The sequence below is a fragment of the Lolium perenne genome, chromosome 1 (genome assembly GCF_019359855.2).
Source record: "Lolium perenne isolate Kyuss_39 chromosome 1, Kyuss_2.0, whole genome shotgun sequence".
NCBI lineage: Eukaryota > Viridiplantae > Streptophyta > Magnoliopsida > Poales > Poaceae > Lolium > Lolium perenne.
In genome coordinates, this window is record NC_067244.2 from 181,677,124 (window position 1) to 181,693,528 (window position 16,405).

A 16,405-nucleotide genomic window follows, 5' to 3' on the forward strand; every position below is an offset into this window, starting at 1 on the left:
CTTCGCCTATTTAACCCCTCGCGACCTAAAACCTCGATACCAATTGACGAAACTCCAGAAAGACTCCAGGGGCGCCGCCGCCATCGCGAAACTCCAATTCGGGGGACAGAAGTCTCTGTTCCGGCACCCTGCCGGGACGGGGAAGTGCCCCCGGAAGCCATCTCCATCGACGCCACCGCCTCCATCATGCTCCGTGAGTAGTTCCCCCATGGACTACGGGTTCTAGCAGTAGCTAGTTGGTACTCTCTATCCCATGTACTTCAATACAATGATCTCATGAGCTGCCTTACATGATTGAGATCCATCTGATGTAATCGGTGTTGTGTTTGTTGGGATCCGATGGATGATACATTATGATTAGTCTATCTATAAAGTTTGTGAAGTTATTGTTGCTGCAATCTTGTTATGCTTAATGCTTGTCACTAGGGCCCGAGTGGCATGATCTTAGATTTAAGCTCTATAATTATTGCTTAGATTGTATCTACAAGTTGTATGCACATGTCGCTGTCCGGAACCAAAGGCCCCGAAGTGACAGAAATCGGGACAACCGGAGGGGATGGCAGTGATGTGAGGATCACATGTTTTCACGGAGTGTTAATGCTTTGCTCCGGTACTCTATTAAAAGGAGTACCTTAATATCCAGTAGATTGCCTTGAGGCCCGGCTGCCACCGGCTGGTAGGACAAAAGATGTTGTACAAGTTTCTCATTGCGAGCACGTATGACTATATATGGAAAACATGCCTACATAATTAATGAATTGATGTTCTGTCTTAATGCTTTATCAATCCTATCAATTGCCCAACTGTAATTTGTTCACCCAACACTTGTCACTTATTGGAGAGTTACCACTAGTGTAGATCGCTGGGAACCCCGGTCCATCTCTCATCATCATATACTCGTTCTATATGTCATTGGAAGTAGTATCAACTATTTTCCGGTGCCATTGTTCCTGTGCTACTCTTTCGTATTCTTGTTACTATTGCTCTCATATTCTTGCTGCTTTCACATCTCCCCTGTTACTAGTGCTTTTCAGTGCGGCTGAATTGACAACTCAGTTGTTAAGGCTTATAAGTATTCTTTACCTCCCCTTGTGTCGAATCAATAAATTTGGGTTTTACTTCCCTCGAAGACTGCCGCGATCCCCTATACTTGTGGGTTATCAAGACTGTTTTCTGGCGCCGTTGCCGGGGAGGCATAGCTCTACTCATAAGTTCACCTGGGGAGTACACTCTACCTCTCTCTCTGTTTTTATTTTATTTTGTTTTGTTTTGCTTAGTTTACTTTTGTCTAGTTTATTTGTGCTTAGTTTATTTTTGTCTAGTATTACTTTGCTTAGTTTCTTTTTGTCTTGTTTTACTTTTCTTATATACCCAAAAATCCATAAAAATTTGAAAAACCTAAAAATTAAAAACTGCTGTTATGGGAGAACCCATAACCTACTTGGAGCTTATAGAATATTATAATAATTATAGAGAATCAAGAACTGGTAAAGTAATGAGTGCTATGATAGAAAAATTGAATACAATTGCTAAAATTTTGCTTAAACGCCATGATATAAATTGTTGCTCTAAAGAGGACACTAAACATCTGAAATTTCAATGTGGCTTTAGTGAGGAAGTTTTAATTAAGAACTATAATTGGAATAACTATATTCATCTTGGGTTCGAAGAGGTAGAACAATTTGTCATATTTATGGGAGCCTCTGAGATAGAATCCTTCATGTCTAAAAATTATGAAACTTGTGTTGTTTGTAAGGACCTTAAAGATTATGTCTCTTATATCCTTAATTTTTGCAATGAAAGTTACACTGATAATCATTATATCATTGATTATAAAGAGAGACTCATTAATGCACAAGAATGCACTCACAATTTGCAGGAACCTGTGGAAAAAGAAATTGATGAATCTGAAAGCTCATTGGATGAAAAAGAGGAGGAAATTGATGAACCTGAAAGCTCATTGGATGAAAACGAAGAGGAGAGCGATGAACAAAAGGAGGAAGAATGGATTAGCTACCCATGCCAACCTTCTAATGAGAGTAACTCTTTATCTCTTACACTATTTGATTGTCTTCCATGCTTACCGAAAGAGGTTGAATGTTATGTTCCTGTGGATTCTCTTGAAATAGTACCTATGAGTAATACTTGTGAGAATAATTATGCTACTGTTATCTATGATAATCCATGCTACTTTGATAAATCTTATGATAATGCTTTGTTTGTGCCTGATGTCGAAATGCATGGTACTAAAGAGTTTTGTTTAGCAAATGTTTATGATAAATCTCTAGATGATGGTCCTATGTTACTTGATAATATTAATTGTACTACTAATGAAAATGGGATTGGAGAATTCTTGACTTTATCTATGATTCCCATATCTTTTGAGATTGATCAATCATCATGTTATATTGTTGATAAAAGTGGGTTTGAAAGTTTGGATCCCACTATTTTTGAGCTTGATAAAAATTATGTGTTTATGGATCATGAGAAACATGCTTTATGTGATAGTTATATTGTTGAGTTTGTTCATGAAGCTACTGAAAATTATTATGAGAGAGGAAAATATGGTTGTAGAAATTTGCATGGTACTAAAACACATCTCTATACGCTGAAAATTTTGAGATTACTCTTGTTTTACCTTCTTATGCTTGTCACTTTGTTCTTCATGAATTTATTTGTGTACAAGATTCCTATGCATAGGAAGTGGGTTAGACTTAAATGTGTTTTGAATTTGATTTTTGATGCTCTCTTTTGCTTCAACTCTTATTTCTTGCGAGTGCATCATTAAAACTGCTGAGCCCATCTTAATGGCTATAAAGAAAGAACTTCTTGGGAGATAACCCATGTGTTTATTTTGCTACTGTTTTGTTGTGTCTTGGAAGTTGTTACTACTGTATCAACCTCTCCTTATCTTTATTTTATTGCATTGTCGTGCCAAGTGAAGCCACTAATCGAAGGTTGATACTAGATTTGGATTTCTGCGCAGAAACAGATTTCTATCTGTCACGAATCTGGGCTGTTTTCTCTGTAGGTAATTCAGAAAAATCTTCCAATTTACGTGCGTGTTCCTCAGATATGTACGCAACTTTCATTAGTTTTGAGTTTTCTGATTTGAGTAACGGAAGTACCTCTTTAAAATTCGTCTTTACTGGCTGTTCTGTTTTGGCAGATTCTGTCTCTGTTTTTTGCATTGTCTCTTGCGGACTTTAAGTGAGGCTTTCTAGACGTGGAGAGCTGTAGCTAATGTTTTATTGAGTTCTTGCAATGTGTCACTACAGGAATAAAGGTGGATTCAAATTTTTTGAGTACTAACCCCTCTAATGAAGTTTATGAGAAGTTTGGTGTGAAGGAAGTTTTCAAGGGTCAAGAGAGGAGGACGATATATGATCAAGAAGAGTGAAAAGTCTAAGCTTGGGGATGCCCCCGTGGTTCATCCCTGCATATTTCAAGAAGACTCAAGCGTCTAAGCTTGGGGATGCCCAAGTCATCCCCTTCTTCATCAACTTATCAGGTTTCTTCTATTGAAACTATATTTTTATTCGGTCACATCATATGTGCTTTACTTGGAGCGTCTGTATATTTTATTTTTGTTTGTGTTTGAATAAGATCGGATCCTAGCAATCCTTGTTTGGGAGAGAGACACGCTCCGCTTTTTCATATGAACACTTGTTCTTCATTTTACTTTTAATGTTCAATGATAAAAGTTGGAAGCTACAATACTTATGGTTATTTGGTTGGAAACAGAAAATGCCTCATATTGTCTTGGATAATTTGACACTTGGCAATTGTTTTGAGCTCTCAAGTAGATCATGATTAAGTTCTTGCACCATGTAGTTTAAACCTATTAGTGGAGAACTACCGTAGAGCTTGTTGAAATTGGTTTGCATGATTGGTCTCTCTTAAGGTCTAGACATTTTCTGGTAAAAGTGTTTGAGCAACAAGGAAGACAGTGTATAGTATTATAATGCTTGCAATATGTTCTTATGTAAGTTTTGCTGTACCGGTTCGTACTTGTGTTTGCTTCAAATAGCCTTGCTAGCCTAAGCCTTGTATCGAGAGGGAATACTTCTCATGCATCCAAAATCCTTGAGCCAACCACTATGCCATTTGTGTCCACCATACCTACCTACTACATGGTATTTCTCCGCCATTCCAAAGTAAATTGCTTGAGTGCTACCTTTAAACAATTCAAAATTTATTACCTCTGATTTGTGTCAATGTTTTATAGCTCATGAGGAAGTATGTGGTGTTTATCTTTCAATCTTGTTGGGCAACTTTCACCAATGGACTAGTGGCTTCATCCTCTTATCCAATAATTTTGCAAAAAGAGCTGGCAATGGGATTCCCAGTCCCAAATTAATTAACCAAAATAGACACTCCTCCATAGTATGTGACTGTTGGACGGCACCCGAAGGATTCGGTTAGCCATGGCTTGAGAAAGCAAAGGTGGGGAGGAGTGTCATCATAATAAAACTAAAATAAAAGGGCACTCCTTCATGGTATGAGATTGTTGGCAGGCACCCGAGGATTCGGTTAGCCATGGTTTGTGAAAGAAAGGTTGGAAGGAGTACCACCCAAAAATAAAATAAAATGGGAGCCACTCTTTGAAGGTTTGTCTGGCAAGGGGGTTAGAGTGCCCACTACCATTCGTTGACAACAACAAACACATCTCAAAACTTTACTTTTATGCTCTCTTTATGTTTTCAAAACCAAAGCTCTAGCACAAATATAGCAATCAATGCTTCCCTCTGCGAAGGGCCTTTCTTTTACTTTATGTTTAGTCAGTTTACCTACTTCCTTCCATCTTAGAAGCAAACACTTGTGTCAACTGTGCATTGATTCTTACATACTTGCTTATTTGCATTCATCATATTACTTTATGTTGACAATTATTCATGAGATATGCATGTTGAAAGTTGAAAGCAACCGCTGAAACTTATATCTTCCTTTGTGTTGCTTCGATGCCTTTACTTTGAATTTATTGCTTTATGAGTTAACTCTTATGCAAGACTTTTGATGCTTGTCTTGAAAGTACTCTTCATGAAAAGTTTTGCTATATGTTATCTATTTGCTAGCAACTATAAATCATTGCCTTGAGTCACTTCATTCATCTCATATGCTTTATAATAGTATGATCAAGGTTATGTAAGTAGCATGTCACTACATAAATTATTCTTTTTATAGTTTACCTACTCGAGGACGAGTAGGAACTAAGCTTGGGGATGCTGATACGTCTCCAACGTATCCATAATTTCTGATGTTCCATGCTTGTTTTATGACAATACTTACATGTTTTGCTCGCACTTTATGATGATTTCATGCATTTTCTGGAACTAACCTATTAACAAGATGCCACAGTGCCAGTTCCTGTTTTCTGCTGTTTTTGGTTCCAGAAAGGCTGTTCGGGCAATATTCTCGGAATTGGACGAAATCAACTCCAAACATCTTATTTTTCCCGGAAGCATCCAGAACACCGAAGGAGAGTCGGAGAGGGGCCAGGGGGCCACCACACAACATGGCGGCGCGGCCCCAGGCCTGGCCGCGCCGGCCTAGTGTGAGGGGGGCCCAGGCGCCCCCTTGCGCCGCCTCTTCGCCTATTTAACCCCTCGCGACCTAAAACCTCGATACCAATTGACGAAACTCCAGAAAGACTCCAGGGGCGCCGCCGCCATCGCGAAACTCCAATTCGGGGGACAGAAGTCTCTGTTCCGGCACCCTGCCGGGACGGGGAAGTGCCCCCGGAAGCCATCTCCATCGATGCCACCGCCTCCATCATGCTCCGTGAGTAGTTCCCCCATGGACTACGGGTTCTAGCAGTAGCTAGTTGGTACTCTCTATCCCATGTACTTCAATACAATGATCTCATGAGCTGCCTTACATGATTGAGATCCATCTGATGTAATCGGTGTTGTGTTTGTTGGGATCCGATGGATGATACATTATGATTAGTCTATCTATAAAGTTTGTGAAGTTATTGTTGCTGCAATCTTGTTATGCTTAATGCTTGTCACTAGGGCCCGAGTGGCATGATCTTAGATTTAAGCTCTATAATTATTGCTTAGATTGTATCTACAAGTTGTATGCACATGTCGCTGTCCGGAACCAAAGGCCCCGAAGTGACAGAAATCGGGACAACCGGAGGGGATGGCGGTGATGTGAGGATCACATGTTTTCACGGAGTGTTAATGCTTTGCTCCGGTACTCTATTAAAAGGAGTACCTTAATATCCAGTAGATTCCCTTGAGGACCGGCTGCCACCGGCTGGTAGGACAAAAGATGTTGTACAAGTTTCTCATTGCGAGCACGTATGACTATATATGGAAAACATGCCTACATAATTAATGAATTGATGTTCTGTCTTAATGCTTTATCAATCCTATCAATTGCCCAACTGTAATTTGTTCACCCAACACTTGTCACTTATTGGAGAGTTACCACTAGTGTAGATCGCTGGGAACCCCGGTCCATCTCTCATCATCATATACTCGTTCTATATGTCATTGGAAGTAGTATCAACTATTTTCCGGTGTCATTGTTCTGTGCTATCTTTGTGTTATCACACTATTGCTCTCATATTACTGCTGCTTTCACATCACCCCTGTTACTAGTGCTTTTCCAGGTGCAGCTAAATTGACAACTCAGTTGTTAAGGCTTATAAAGTATTCTTTACCTCCCCTTGTGTCGAATCAATAAATTTGGGTTTTACTTCCCTCGAAGACTGCCGCGATCCCCTATACTTGTGGGTTATCAGGTCCTGATCGCCAAGGTGCCAAGGACGATGAACAGACTCTACGTGGCGCAACTCCAAATCGTGCAGCCAGTGTGTCTGGCGGCGCATGCTAACGACGACGCGTGGCGCTGGCACTCACGCTTCGTCCATCAGAGCTTTGATTGCCTCGAGAAGATGTCGAGGAAGGGAGTGGTGCGCGGTCTCCCCACCATCAGCCACGCCGAACAACTTTGCGAAGCCTGCATCGCGGGGAAGCACCGGCGCTCCACATTTCCCGCAGCAACCAAGTACCGCGCCACGAAGCCACTTGAGCTCGTGCACGGTGACCTCTGCGGTCCAATCTCGCCAGCGACACCGGGAGGGAAGAAGTACTTCCTCTTGCTCGTCGACGATAGCAGCCGGTACATGTGGTTGTACCTGCTCAGGTCAAAGGATGAGGCAGCTACGGAAATTCGGTGTTTCCAGGCCGAGACGGAAAAGGAGACGCAGCGTCCTCTCTGCGTGTTCCGCACTGATCGGGGCGGCGAGTTCGCCGATTGGTGCGCTGAGCATGGCGTCCAGCGTCACCTCACTGCCCCTATTCTCCACAACAAAATGGGGTAGTGGAACGGCGGAACCAGACGATCATCGGCGCCATCCGGAGCATGCTCAAGGCAAAATCCATCCCAACTAAGTTATGGGGAGAAGCGGCGGCAACAACGGTGTTCGTCTTGAACAGATCCTTGACACGGAGCCTGGAAGGGAAGACACCATTTGAAGCCTGGTATGGCAGAAAACCTAGCGTTCACTTTCTTCGTGTGTTCGGCTGCAAGGCATACGCGAAGGAGATGAAACCAGGCTTGAAGAAGCTCGATGACCGCAACCGCCCGATGGTGATGCTTGGGTATGAGGAAGGAAGCAAGGCGTATCGCCTGTATGACCCGGAGAAGAAGTACCTTCATGTCTCCCGCGACGTCATCTTCGATGAGGCTACGAGCTGGGATTGGGGCGAGCACAATGACGACGCCGCCACTCTCGCTGTGGAGAGTTGGACGATGTCGCAACCAACGGCAGCACCGCCGGAGAAACCAGCTGAAGCAGCACCTGCATCAAGCTCTCCTTCGCCGTCACCACAGGCAACATCGGCTCCGACTGGGCCGCCATTGGTGGGTTGGCCCATCTCCGCGCCATCGAGCCAGCCCGTGCATTTCCTCTCTCCACCAGCAGGTGGAGGCATCGAGAATCTGGATGCCGGCGTTGACCCAAGCCTCGCTCGCTACCGCAACATTCGAGACTTCCTCAACCCAGATGAGGAGAATCCAGGGCGAGCGGAGCGCCTCCTCCTCACTCCCACAGGCGAGCCAGCAACGCTCGCCGAGGCCGAAGGAGACGAAGATTGGCGGTTCGCCATGGTCGATGAGCTGCAGTCAATCGAGGAGAACCAGACATGGTCGCTTGCTGATCTGCCGCCGGGTCACAAGCCCATCGGATTGAAGTGGATCTTCAAGTTCAAGCGCGACGCCGACGGTCACATCCTCAAGCACAAGGCCAGGCTCGTCGCGAAGGGATACGTCCAGCGGCCAGGGATTGACTTCGATGAAGTCTTTGCCCCCGTTGCGCGACTGGACTCTGTTAGGCTCTTGATCGCCGTCGCTGCCCAATTCAAGTGGGAGGTCCACCACATGGACGTGAAGACAACATTCCTCAACGGTGATTTGGGGGAGGAAGTGTATGTGACTCAGCCGCCAGGATTCGTCGACGGCAACAACTCGAGCAAGGTGATGCGCCTCCACAAGGCACTCTACGGTCTCCGTCAGGCCCCACGCGCATGGAACACCAGGCTCCATGCCGTGTTGGTGTCACTCGGTTTCGTGCGGAGTGCTTCGGAGCATGCCGTGTACACTCGTGGAGAGGGTGACTCACGGCTCCTGCTCGGCGTCTACGTCGACGATCTTGTCGTCACAGGAGGGAGCCACATCACGCTGAAGCAGAGCGCCTTCGCGGCGAAGGTGCTCGAAAAGGCGGGCATGGCTGACTGCAACACAGGTCATGTGCCGATGGAGCCAAGGCTGAAGCTCTCGAAGAGGAGCACGAATCCTCCGGTCGACGTCACGCTGTACCGCAGCATTGTCGGCAGTCTGCGTTACCTCGTGCACACGAGGCCGGACATCAGCTTCGCCGTTGGCATGGTGAGCCGCTTCATGGAAGCGCCCACCACGGAGCACCTGAGTGCCGTGAAGCACCTGCTCCGCTACATTGCGGGAACGATCAACACCGGCTGTTCGTTTTACTCTGCGCCAGAAGGTGCACACCTGATCGGCTACAGCGATGCATATCACACTGGTGATATCGATGACAGGAAAAGTACTACAGGTACACTCTTCTTCTTTGGAATTTGCCCGGTGTCATGGCAGAGCCAGAAGCAACGGGTGGTGGCATTGTCGTCCTGCGAATCTGAGTACATCGCAACTGCGACAACGGCGTGTCAAGGTGTTTGGTTCGGCCGTTTGCTCGGCGACTTGCTGGGATCTCATCCTCTCGTCGCTGATCTGCTTGTGGACAATAAGTCTGCGATCCAACTGTGCAAGAATCCAGTGTACCATGACCGTAGCAAGCACATCGACTCGCGGTACCACTACATCAGGGACTGCATTGAGGATGGAACTGTCACGGTCGAGTACATCGGCACAGAAGACCAACTCGCAGATATTCTGACCAAGGCACTTGGTCGCATTCAGTTTCAGAATCTGCGGGAAAGAATTGGCGTCATCAACCTCTACCGCAACTAGATTAGGGGGAGAATTGTTGTTTAATCAGTTGCTAGTAGAGTAGTAGTAGCAAGTTTGCTTAGCCACAAATAAGGCATGCACCTGTACGTGCATCTACTAGTAGTAGTAGTTTGCTCTGTGTGAACAGAATCCTTGCAGATCAGCAAGTAGGGCAAGTGGGCAAGAGGCAAATCAGAGTTGCAGGAGATGACCTGACAAGGCGGCAAGGTGATAAGCTGCAGAAAATAAACCTGAAACCTGCAGGGATAAGTTGGCCTGAAATTCTCAGCTTCCACTAGTCAAGTGTTCACACCAAAACTGTAGTACGTGAGCTGGTTTGTGTAGCTCACTAGTAGTATAAATAGCCCCCCACATTGTATCAGTTCCACACCAAGCAGTAACCAAGTGAGTGAAGAAAACGCAGCTTCTTTTGCTGCACCAAAACTGCTCGTGTCATTCAGTTCTATTTGAGTCTGTGTGTGTCGAAAATGCTGAACGGAACCCGTCTCCGCGCGAGGATGAAAACCGACCAATCAAAAAACACCACGTAGCTGACAACATTTGTATTTTCGGCGCGCATATAGTTGTATTTTCACCGTATCTGACAACAGGCAGTCGACAATAAATCCGCTATTAACTCCCGTCGCGTGTCCTCCCCCCAGACAGTTCCCCAACCTCGGTGCCCACTCCCACCACGAACCGCTCCCACCGTCTCGCTCCACCGCTCCACATCTATCCCGCCCACGATGGCCGCCGCCGCTGGAGACCAAGACCCCGAAACCGTCGCCGCGCGCCATTTCAAATCTGGGCAACCCCAGATCGACCGCCGCACCGCTCCCAACCGCGCCGAGCGGATGAGCCAGACGACCACCGTCACCGCCATCTAGGTCCGGGCCCGCCGCCCCGGCCGCATCCGTACGCCTGCGACCCGTCCTCTGCCCCCTGAGCCGAGTTGGACGGGCGCCAGAGCGACATTCGAGGTCATGCGAGGCGGTGGGCTCAGGGAGCTCTCTCTGTTCCCTCTCCCGCTTGTGCTCTTCCCGGACGCGTTGCAGATCTTCGAGTTCCGCTACCGCATCATGATGCACAGCGTGCTCAAGACTGATCTCCGCTTTGGCGTCATCTTCGTGGGCGCCGGCGGCGCTTCCGACGTTGGCTGCGTCAGGGAGGTCGCCGAGCACGAGCGCCTTGCCGAAGACCGCTTCATCCTCATCTCAGGAGCGGTTTCGTGTCGTCCGCAGCAAGTCCTGCCTCATTGCCACCGTGGTGTGGCTCAAAGACCGCGGAGATTGTCTGCAACCTTGTGAGTTGTTTAGTCTGTTCTCCCTTTCAGTTAGGATATGTCCGGCTTTTCTCTCCAATACCTTTTCTTTCTGATGATGTTGGCGTGTAATGTTCTCGTATTTGGATTAGTGGGCTTGTGGCTTACTGCTTACATCTGATTAGCTAGCAGCAGCTTAGCAGGCACTTTATGAACTCTGAGAAATCAATGAATCCTATTTGGTATGGACCGAATTTCAGAAACGACTGGAATATATGTCATGTTTTCCTGAACTGAGATGTTATTTTGATTTGGTTTCCTTTAGTCCCACGTGTTGGTTTTGTACACATATTCCATCACCTCATTCTGATTTGGTACTTATTTTTATTTATTTATCAGATGGACTAGATTCAAATTAAGGATTAGTGAGTATTATGCTCTAATTGTTGGATTCTACCACAATGTTTTTAGTTCATTTTCTGATAGACTAGTAATGGTTTTAGAACCAATTATTTTGTCATCTCCATGTCTCGTGCATGTTCTTGATTTTCTTTATTTCTCTGTAAAATTAGATTCTCTTCTGTTCTCTTTGATTTGGGTTACTACAAATGACAAGTAAAAAAATGTATTTTTCTATCTTCTAAAGCCATGGATCTATTTTGTGAATGCACTTTCAAGACACTGGTGCTTACGGCATTTGATTTCAGATTATGTATGCAATTTTGAAGTTATACCTGTACAAAAATCGTGCATTTCCTACTTGATGAAAAAATGTTCCTTAGTTAATCTGTAAATTAGCAGAAAACAAATCAGACTTCTTCCATTTTCAGTAGGTCATAGCTTGACAGGTCAAAGTTATAATTAGTCAGGATAAAATATTAATGACCGATGGAGAAAGCGGGTCAGAAACATGCATGCACATTAACACCGTACAGAATACGCGTAACTATCCTGCACCGTGGCAGTAAATGTTGTTAACTGCTCGTTCAGTATCGTACGAGTCAGCCTTGTATACAGCTGCGTATGCGCTGTGCGGAAATGAAATTCCATTGCGTATTGAGCAGACACTATATTAGCTACTAATCTCGCGGCACCAACAGACGACCCAGATTTTGGCCTCGCGCGTTGCCAGGTCCCAATCGGCCGGGTCGCTGTGTGTGTCCACTATATGTGTGAGTATCAACAACTCTAAGAGCTGTCAAACCAGCCATACCTTACTTTTGCAAAGGTTTTCCGCTGCAACGACGCGGGTATCATCTAGTTATAGAAAGTTAGTGCCAAAATTTGGATTTATAAAAAAATAAGTCGATAAATGGCTAACTGATAAAATCGATTAATCGGCCAATAAAAGATAATCTCCATTTTGAGGCTGATCGATGAGTTAGTGATTAATGATTTCTTGAACATTGCATATCATCATCGAGCAATTGAGAACACCAATGGACCAGGGTGGTTCAATTTGGAGGAGATTTTGGGACCATTCATGCAGGAAAAAAGTATCCCTTGTCATGGTCTCTAACCGTATACAAACCGTCTGTAAACATGCCGCGATTAGAGATAACCATGAACAAAGCATACTGATGCACCGATCTCGAAGACCTCTACAACAATCATTAATGTATAAATATTTAGCCAAATCACGAAGACCTCTACTATTCGAAAACATGACATTCATTCAGAAACTATAGGAATTTTTGAGACCTTAGCCCTTTCCGCAGCTTTTTGTTAAAAGATGATTTAGATTTTTTGGCCGGAAGCCTTTAGCTCATATAAGGAACTTAGGGACCTCATCAAAACCGACTTCCGACACCGCACAAACTAGACTAGATAGAAACTTATCATCAATTGTGGCATGCACTTCCTCTTCATCTAGATAGGTGGAATCTCGCAAGTTTGTGGACTTTGGAATAACCTTTAAACGCTCAAATTCTGTGCCTATGAGAATTTTTGTTGAAAGGACATGGGCATATGCTCCTATTTTTTTAAATGCATTTTAAATGTATTTTCAAATATAAAAAATTCACTCAAGAAAGTCATCGTAAAGTCATTTCACGAAAAACTGATATCTTTTATGTCATATGTAAAGTAGATAAATTTTGGTGCAAAAAAACTCTTCGTGAGACATTTTTTTAATCTTTTTTACACAGGACACACAATAAGTCATTTTTCCTCGAAACTTGTATTCGGATGTTTTTAACACTTTAAAGTATATTTTTTGGTGGCAGGAACATATGCACATGGGATTAAAATTGCATTTCCGGTAGTTATACTTATATATCGCTTGCCAGCTTATCGATCACAAAGTCTATCATACAACAATGACTCCTTCCGAAAGTCGTGACAGAAATGCATGAACGGGAGGACATTTCGTGCATTTATTAACTTGTTGCTGAGGCGGGAAAGCTTATTTTACAGTAGACGCCGGCGAGCGGCCGTATTCACTGCGCGGCGAGCCCGGTCGATGGCACACCTAAGTTGAAAGACCTCTGGCTGTAGCAGTCGAGGTTACTCCCGGTGTCGACGCCGAGGATGCCGCAGTACCGCTGGTAGAAGCCGATCCGGTCGGCCACACGGGGGTCCGGGCCGATGCCGCACTCGAGCCCGCCGTTGATGATGTTGGTGATCACTCCGTACCCGGGAACGCGGCCGGCCGCGTTGTCGGCGGCCGTGGGCGTCCACCGCCCCGTGATGACGGCGTGCGACGACGGCTTGTTGGCCTGCGGGGTCATCCAGAACCAGAGCGCCGTCCTGAAGGACACCACCGCGTCCGCCGCCACCAGGTCCGGGTTGTTGAGCAGGTCCAAGCTGAGCGCGCGCCCCGCGAGGCCGTAGTTGTAGTTCCAGGTGAGCTGGATGGGGCCGCGGCCGATGTACTCCTTATTGGGCGCGCACGGCCACTCCGGCTTGGTGGTGTCGCAGTAGATCGACTTGGGCTCGCGCTCCTGCTTGAAGCAGTAGCCCCACGTCAAGGGGCCGTCGGGCGCTGTCGGCCACCCGCCGGTGGTCTCGTGGGAGGTCTGGCCCAGGAACGCGGCCACCTCCCGCTTCCGCGTCTCGACGCTCAGCCCCTCCGCCGTGCTGCCGAAGGCCGGGAACGTGGCGGCGGCCGCGAGGAACGCCTCGTAGGTGTAGAACCCTCTGGCCGTGCACGCAGCGTCGTTGCGGTGGAGGAGCATCTGCTCAAAGAGCTGCTGCATGGACAAGATGGACGCCACGCCCTCGCCGCTGGGCCCAGGAACGCGGCCACCTCGCGCTTCCGCGCGCGTGTCGGTGATCGAGATTTTGGGCCTTTGTTTTGGGTGCTGTCCAAATGCCGATTTCGGAAAGAAAAGAAACAAATGTTAATCGAGGCGCGCGGCGTGAACTGGTCCTGACAGGTACGGAACGGAGCCGCGTCCCTGCTCGTCGCGCCTGGCGCAGGTGGTGGACCGGGACCGGGAGGATGCGAGCGCGCGCGAGGAAACGTGGCTGTCGCTGTCGCTATCGCTCTGGCTCCGGCTGCTGCTGCTTGCCGAAACGCACCCCTCTCCCTTGCCTGGGTCTCCAGCTCGATTCTTCCTTCCCTTTATTTATGCGCGACGCCTTTTCCATCTCGCTCGCTCGCTCCTTAATAAGTAATAATTACGTAATTGTTCGATGGATTCATGTGCGCAAACATGCATCCATCCATCCATCGCTAACCAAATAATACGTCTCCGCTCCGTCCGTTAACTGCACTTGATCTTTGCTCGCCCAATTAATCCATCCCCTCAATCCCAATGACTTGGCATCCAAAACTAGTATTGTTTAGCGCGTCTGGATGGCATGACAGCCGAATCGAATGCTCAACATACAAACACACGTACAAGACTTTACAAGACAATACTCTTTTTTTTTTTATCGCTATCAAGTGCAGAATTAAAAAGGAGCTGATTACACGTAATAAACTAAAGCCGGACATGTTCATCCCTACTTTCTAAATGTACCTGCAAAAAGGAGCAAAAGTATTGTGTTCAGGGTTTGGATACCGTACCTGCACGCACGGCGACGTCCCGGAACAAGGCGCGGCGTGTGTCTCTCCTCTCCTCTCCTCCGCTCATTCATCATCACTTCTCGTGTCGGTTTCGCATTATCCCGACCCACCAATGGATCCTCTTGATTCTTCTCTCCCAAACCCTCCTCTCCTTGACCGCCGCCGCTCCTCGCCTCACATCCACCGCCTCCCACACCACCGAGAGAACCCCGTGCCGCCGACGAGCATGAGGCCGCGACGGAGTCCGACTCCCACCACGAGGCCACTGCCGCATCATGACCGCTGCCCAGCACGAGGCCGCGACGGAGTCCGACTCCCACCACGAGGCCACTGCCGCATCATGACCGCTGCCCAGCACGAGGCCGCGACGGAGTTCGACGACGAGCACGCTGCCCCGCGGGAGGTCGCCGCTGACGAGCACGAGCGCCGCCAAGCACGAGGCCGCGCCGGGAGTCCGCCGTCATTGCACGGCTGCCGCCAAGCATAGAGCAAGGCGGCCAAGAGGCAGCGCCGCCACAACGACACCAAGGTCACCATCAAGCGGCCCGAGGACTTCATCAAGGAGTTCCGCAACAAGGAGCTCGACTTGAATCAAATGCGGACGCGCCTCAAGGTCGCATCCTAGCCACGCGACGACCTAGATGCCGGCGGCTGCGATATGCAGCTCGCGTCCCGACCGCGCGTTCTGCAGATGGCATGGACCACAGAGGCCTCGACGCCGGCGGCCGACCTGCTGCTTCGTCTCCGACCACGACGGGTTGTTGCTTGCCTAGCGGCCGGTCAATTGCTCTTTTTTAAAAAAGAAATCCTAAATGACATACCTCAAGCGAATTGCTCTTATGCGCCAGGGATAACCCCTTACCACCGGCGAGGTGATCACCGGTGAACGCGAAGGCGCCGACGATAGCCTAGTAGTGTAAGAGCATCTCTAGCAGAGCCCCTATTTATCGGAACCGAATAAAGTGAGTTCAGTCTCCCGAAAAAACAAATTGCTAGCGGATTTAGCGACAGTGTAGACAAACTGAAAATGTCAACCGAACTCACTGAAATTAAACGTCGCGGGAAATCAAAACTCGCGATTGCACTCGATTTCATCGGATCAAGCTGAATTCGTTCATAATTTACAATACTAGGGGCAAAATACATGCGTCTTGGACCTACATTGGATACTACGGGCCTAATTTAGACATGATTTAGTCCCCGAAGTTACTATACTGTCACCGGGGCGCTTAGTGTCGTCGGCGGAGGGTTTTTGGTCGTCGGCTCTTCCTAGGCGACGAAGACCACCGCCACCTCGATGGCCGCCACCTCGTACGTGCTCCCGCTGGCTAGAGGCGGCCCGGCGGCGGCGTCATCATCGTCGTTGCGCGGGGGAGGGAGGGGGCGCGGCCGCACGCGCGCGGCAGTGGGGGCGCCTCCGCTTCTCCTTCCACAACCTCCTCCGCGCGCACTTGCAGGTACGCCATCATCCTCGGCCACTTCCGGCTGGCCTGCTTCCACGCGCCGGTCAGAGAGCCTCCGCCTGCTGAGCTCCGGCGATGCCCGTACACCCCGCGAACGCCGAGTTGATCTTCCGCCGCCGGATCGGCCACCTCTCCTACCCATGCGTCTTGCACGCGCCATTCCGGACGGAGGGGTGCTGGCCGAAGAGGCGG

At 47.7% G+C, this 16,405-nt stretch overlaps 1 protein-coding gene across 1 annotated transcript; it reads right to left on the reverse strand.

Annotated features, from left to right (window-relative positions):
• Positions 1 to 12,981: 12,981 nt before the first annotated feature.
• LOC139833400 (endochitinase-like) lies at positions 12,982 to 16,373 on the reverse strand. Its single transcript, XM_071823679.1, has 3 exons — positions 16,035 to 16,373; positions 15,572 to 15,658; positions 12,982 to 14,040 (listed from the first exon to the last, which is right to left on the reverse strand). Exons 1-3 carry the CDS (start codon positions 16,371 to 16,373, stop codon positions 13,177 to 13,179), a joined length of 1,290 nt encoding a protein of 429 aa, XP_071679780.1. The 3' UTR covers positions 12,982 to 13,176.
• Positions 16,374 to 16,405: the final 32 nt, after the last annotated feature.

What these genes read in the sequence shown, in the direction of transcription:
- LOC139833400 (XM_071823679.1), bottom strand. Translation starts at nt 16,373, where the DNA reads ATGGCGCGTGCAAGACGCATGGGTAGGAGAGGTGGCCGATCCGGCGGC. An exon ending in CGGCCATCGAGGTGGCGGTG is followed by an intron (nt 15,659 to 16,034) that starts GTCTTCGTCGCC and finishes TTACACTACTAG; the next exon opens with GCTATCGTCGGCGCCTTCGC. An exon ending in ATAAGAGCAATTCGCTTGAG is followed by an intron (nt 14,041 to 15,571) that starts GTATGTCATTTA and finishes GCATTTGGACAG; the next exon opens with CACCCAAAACAAAGGCCCAA.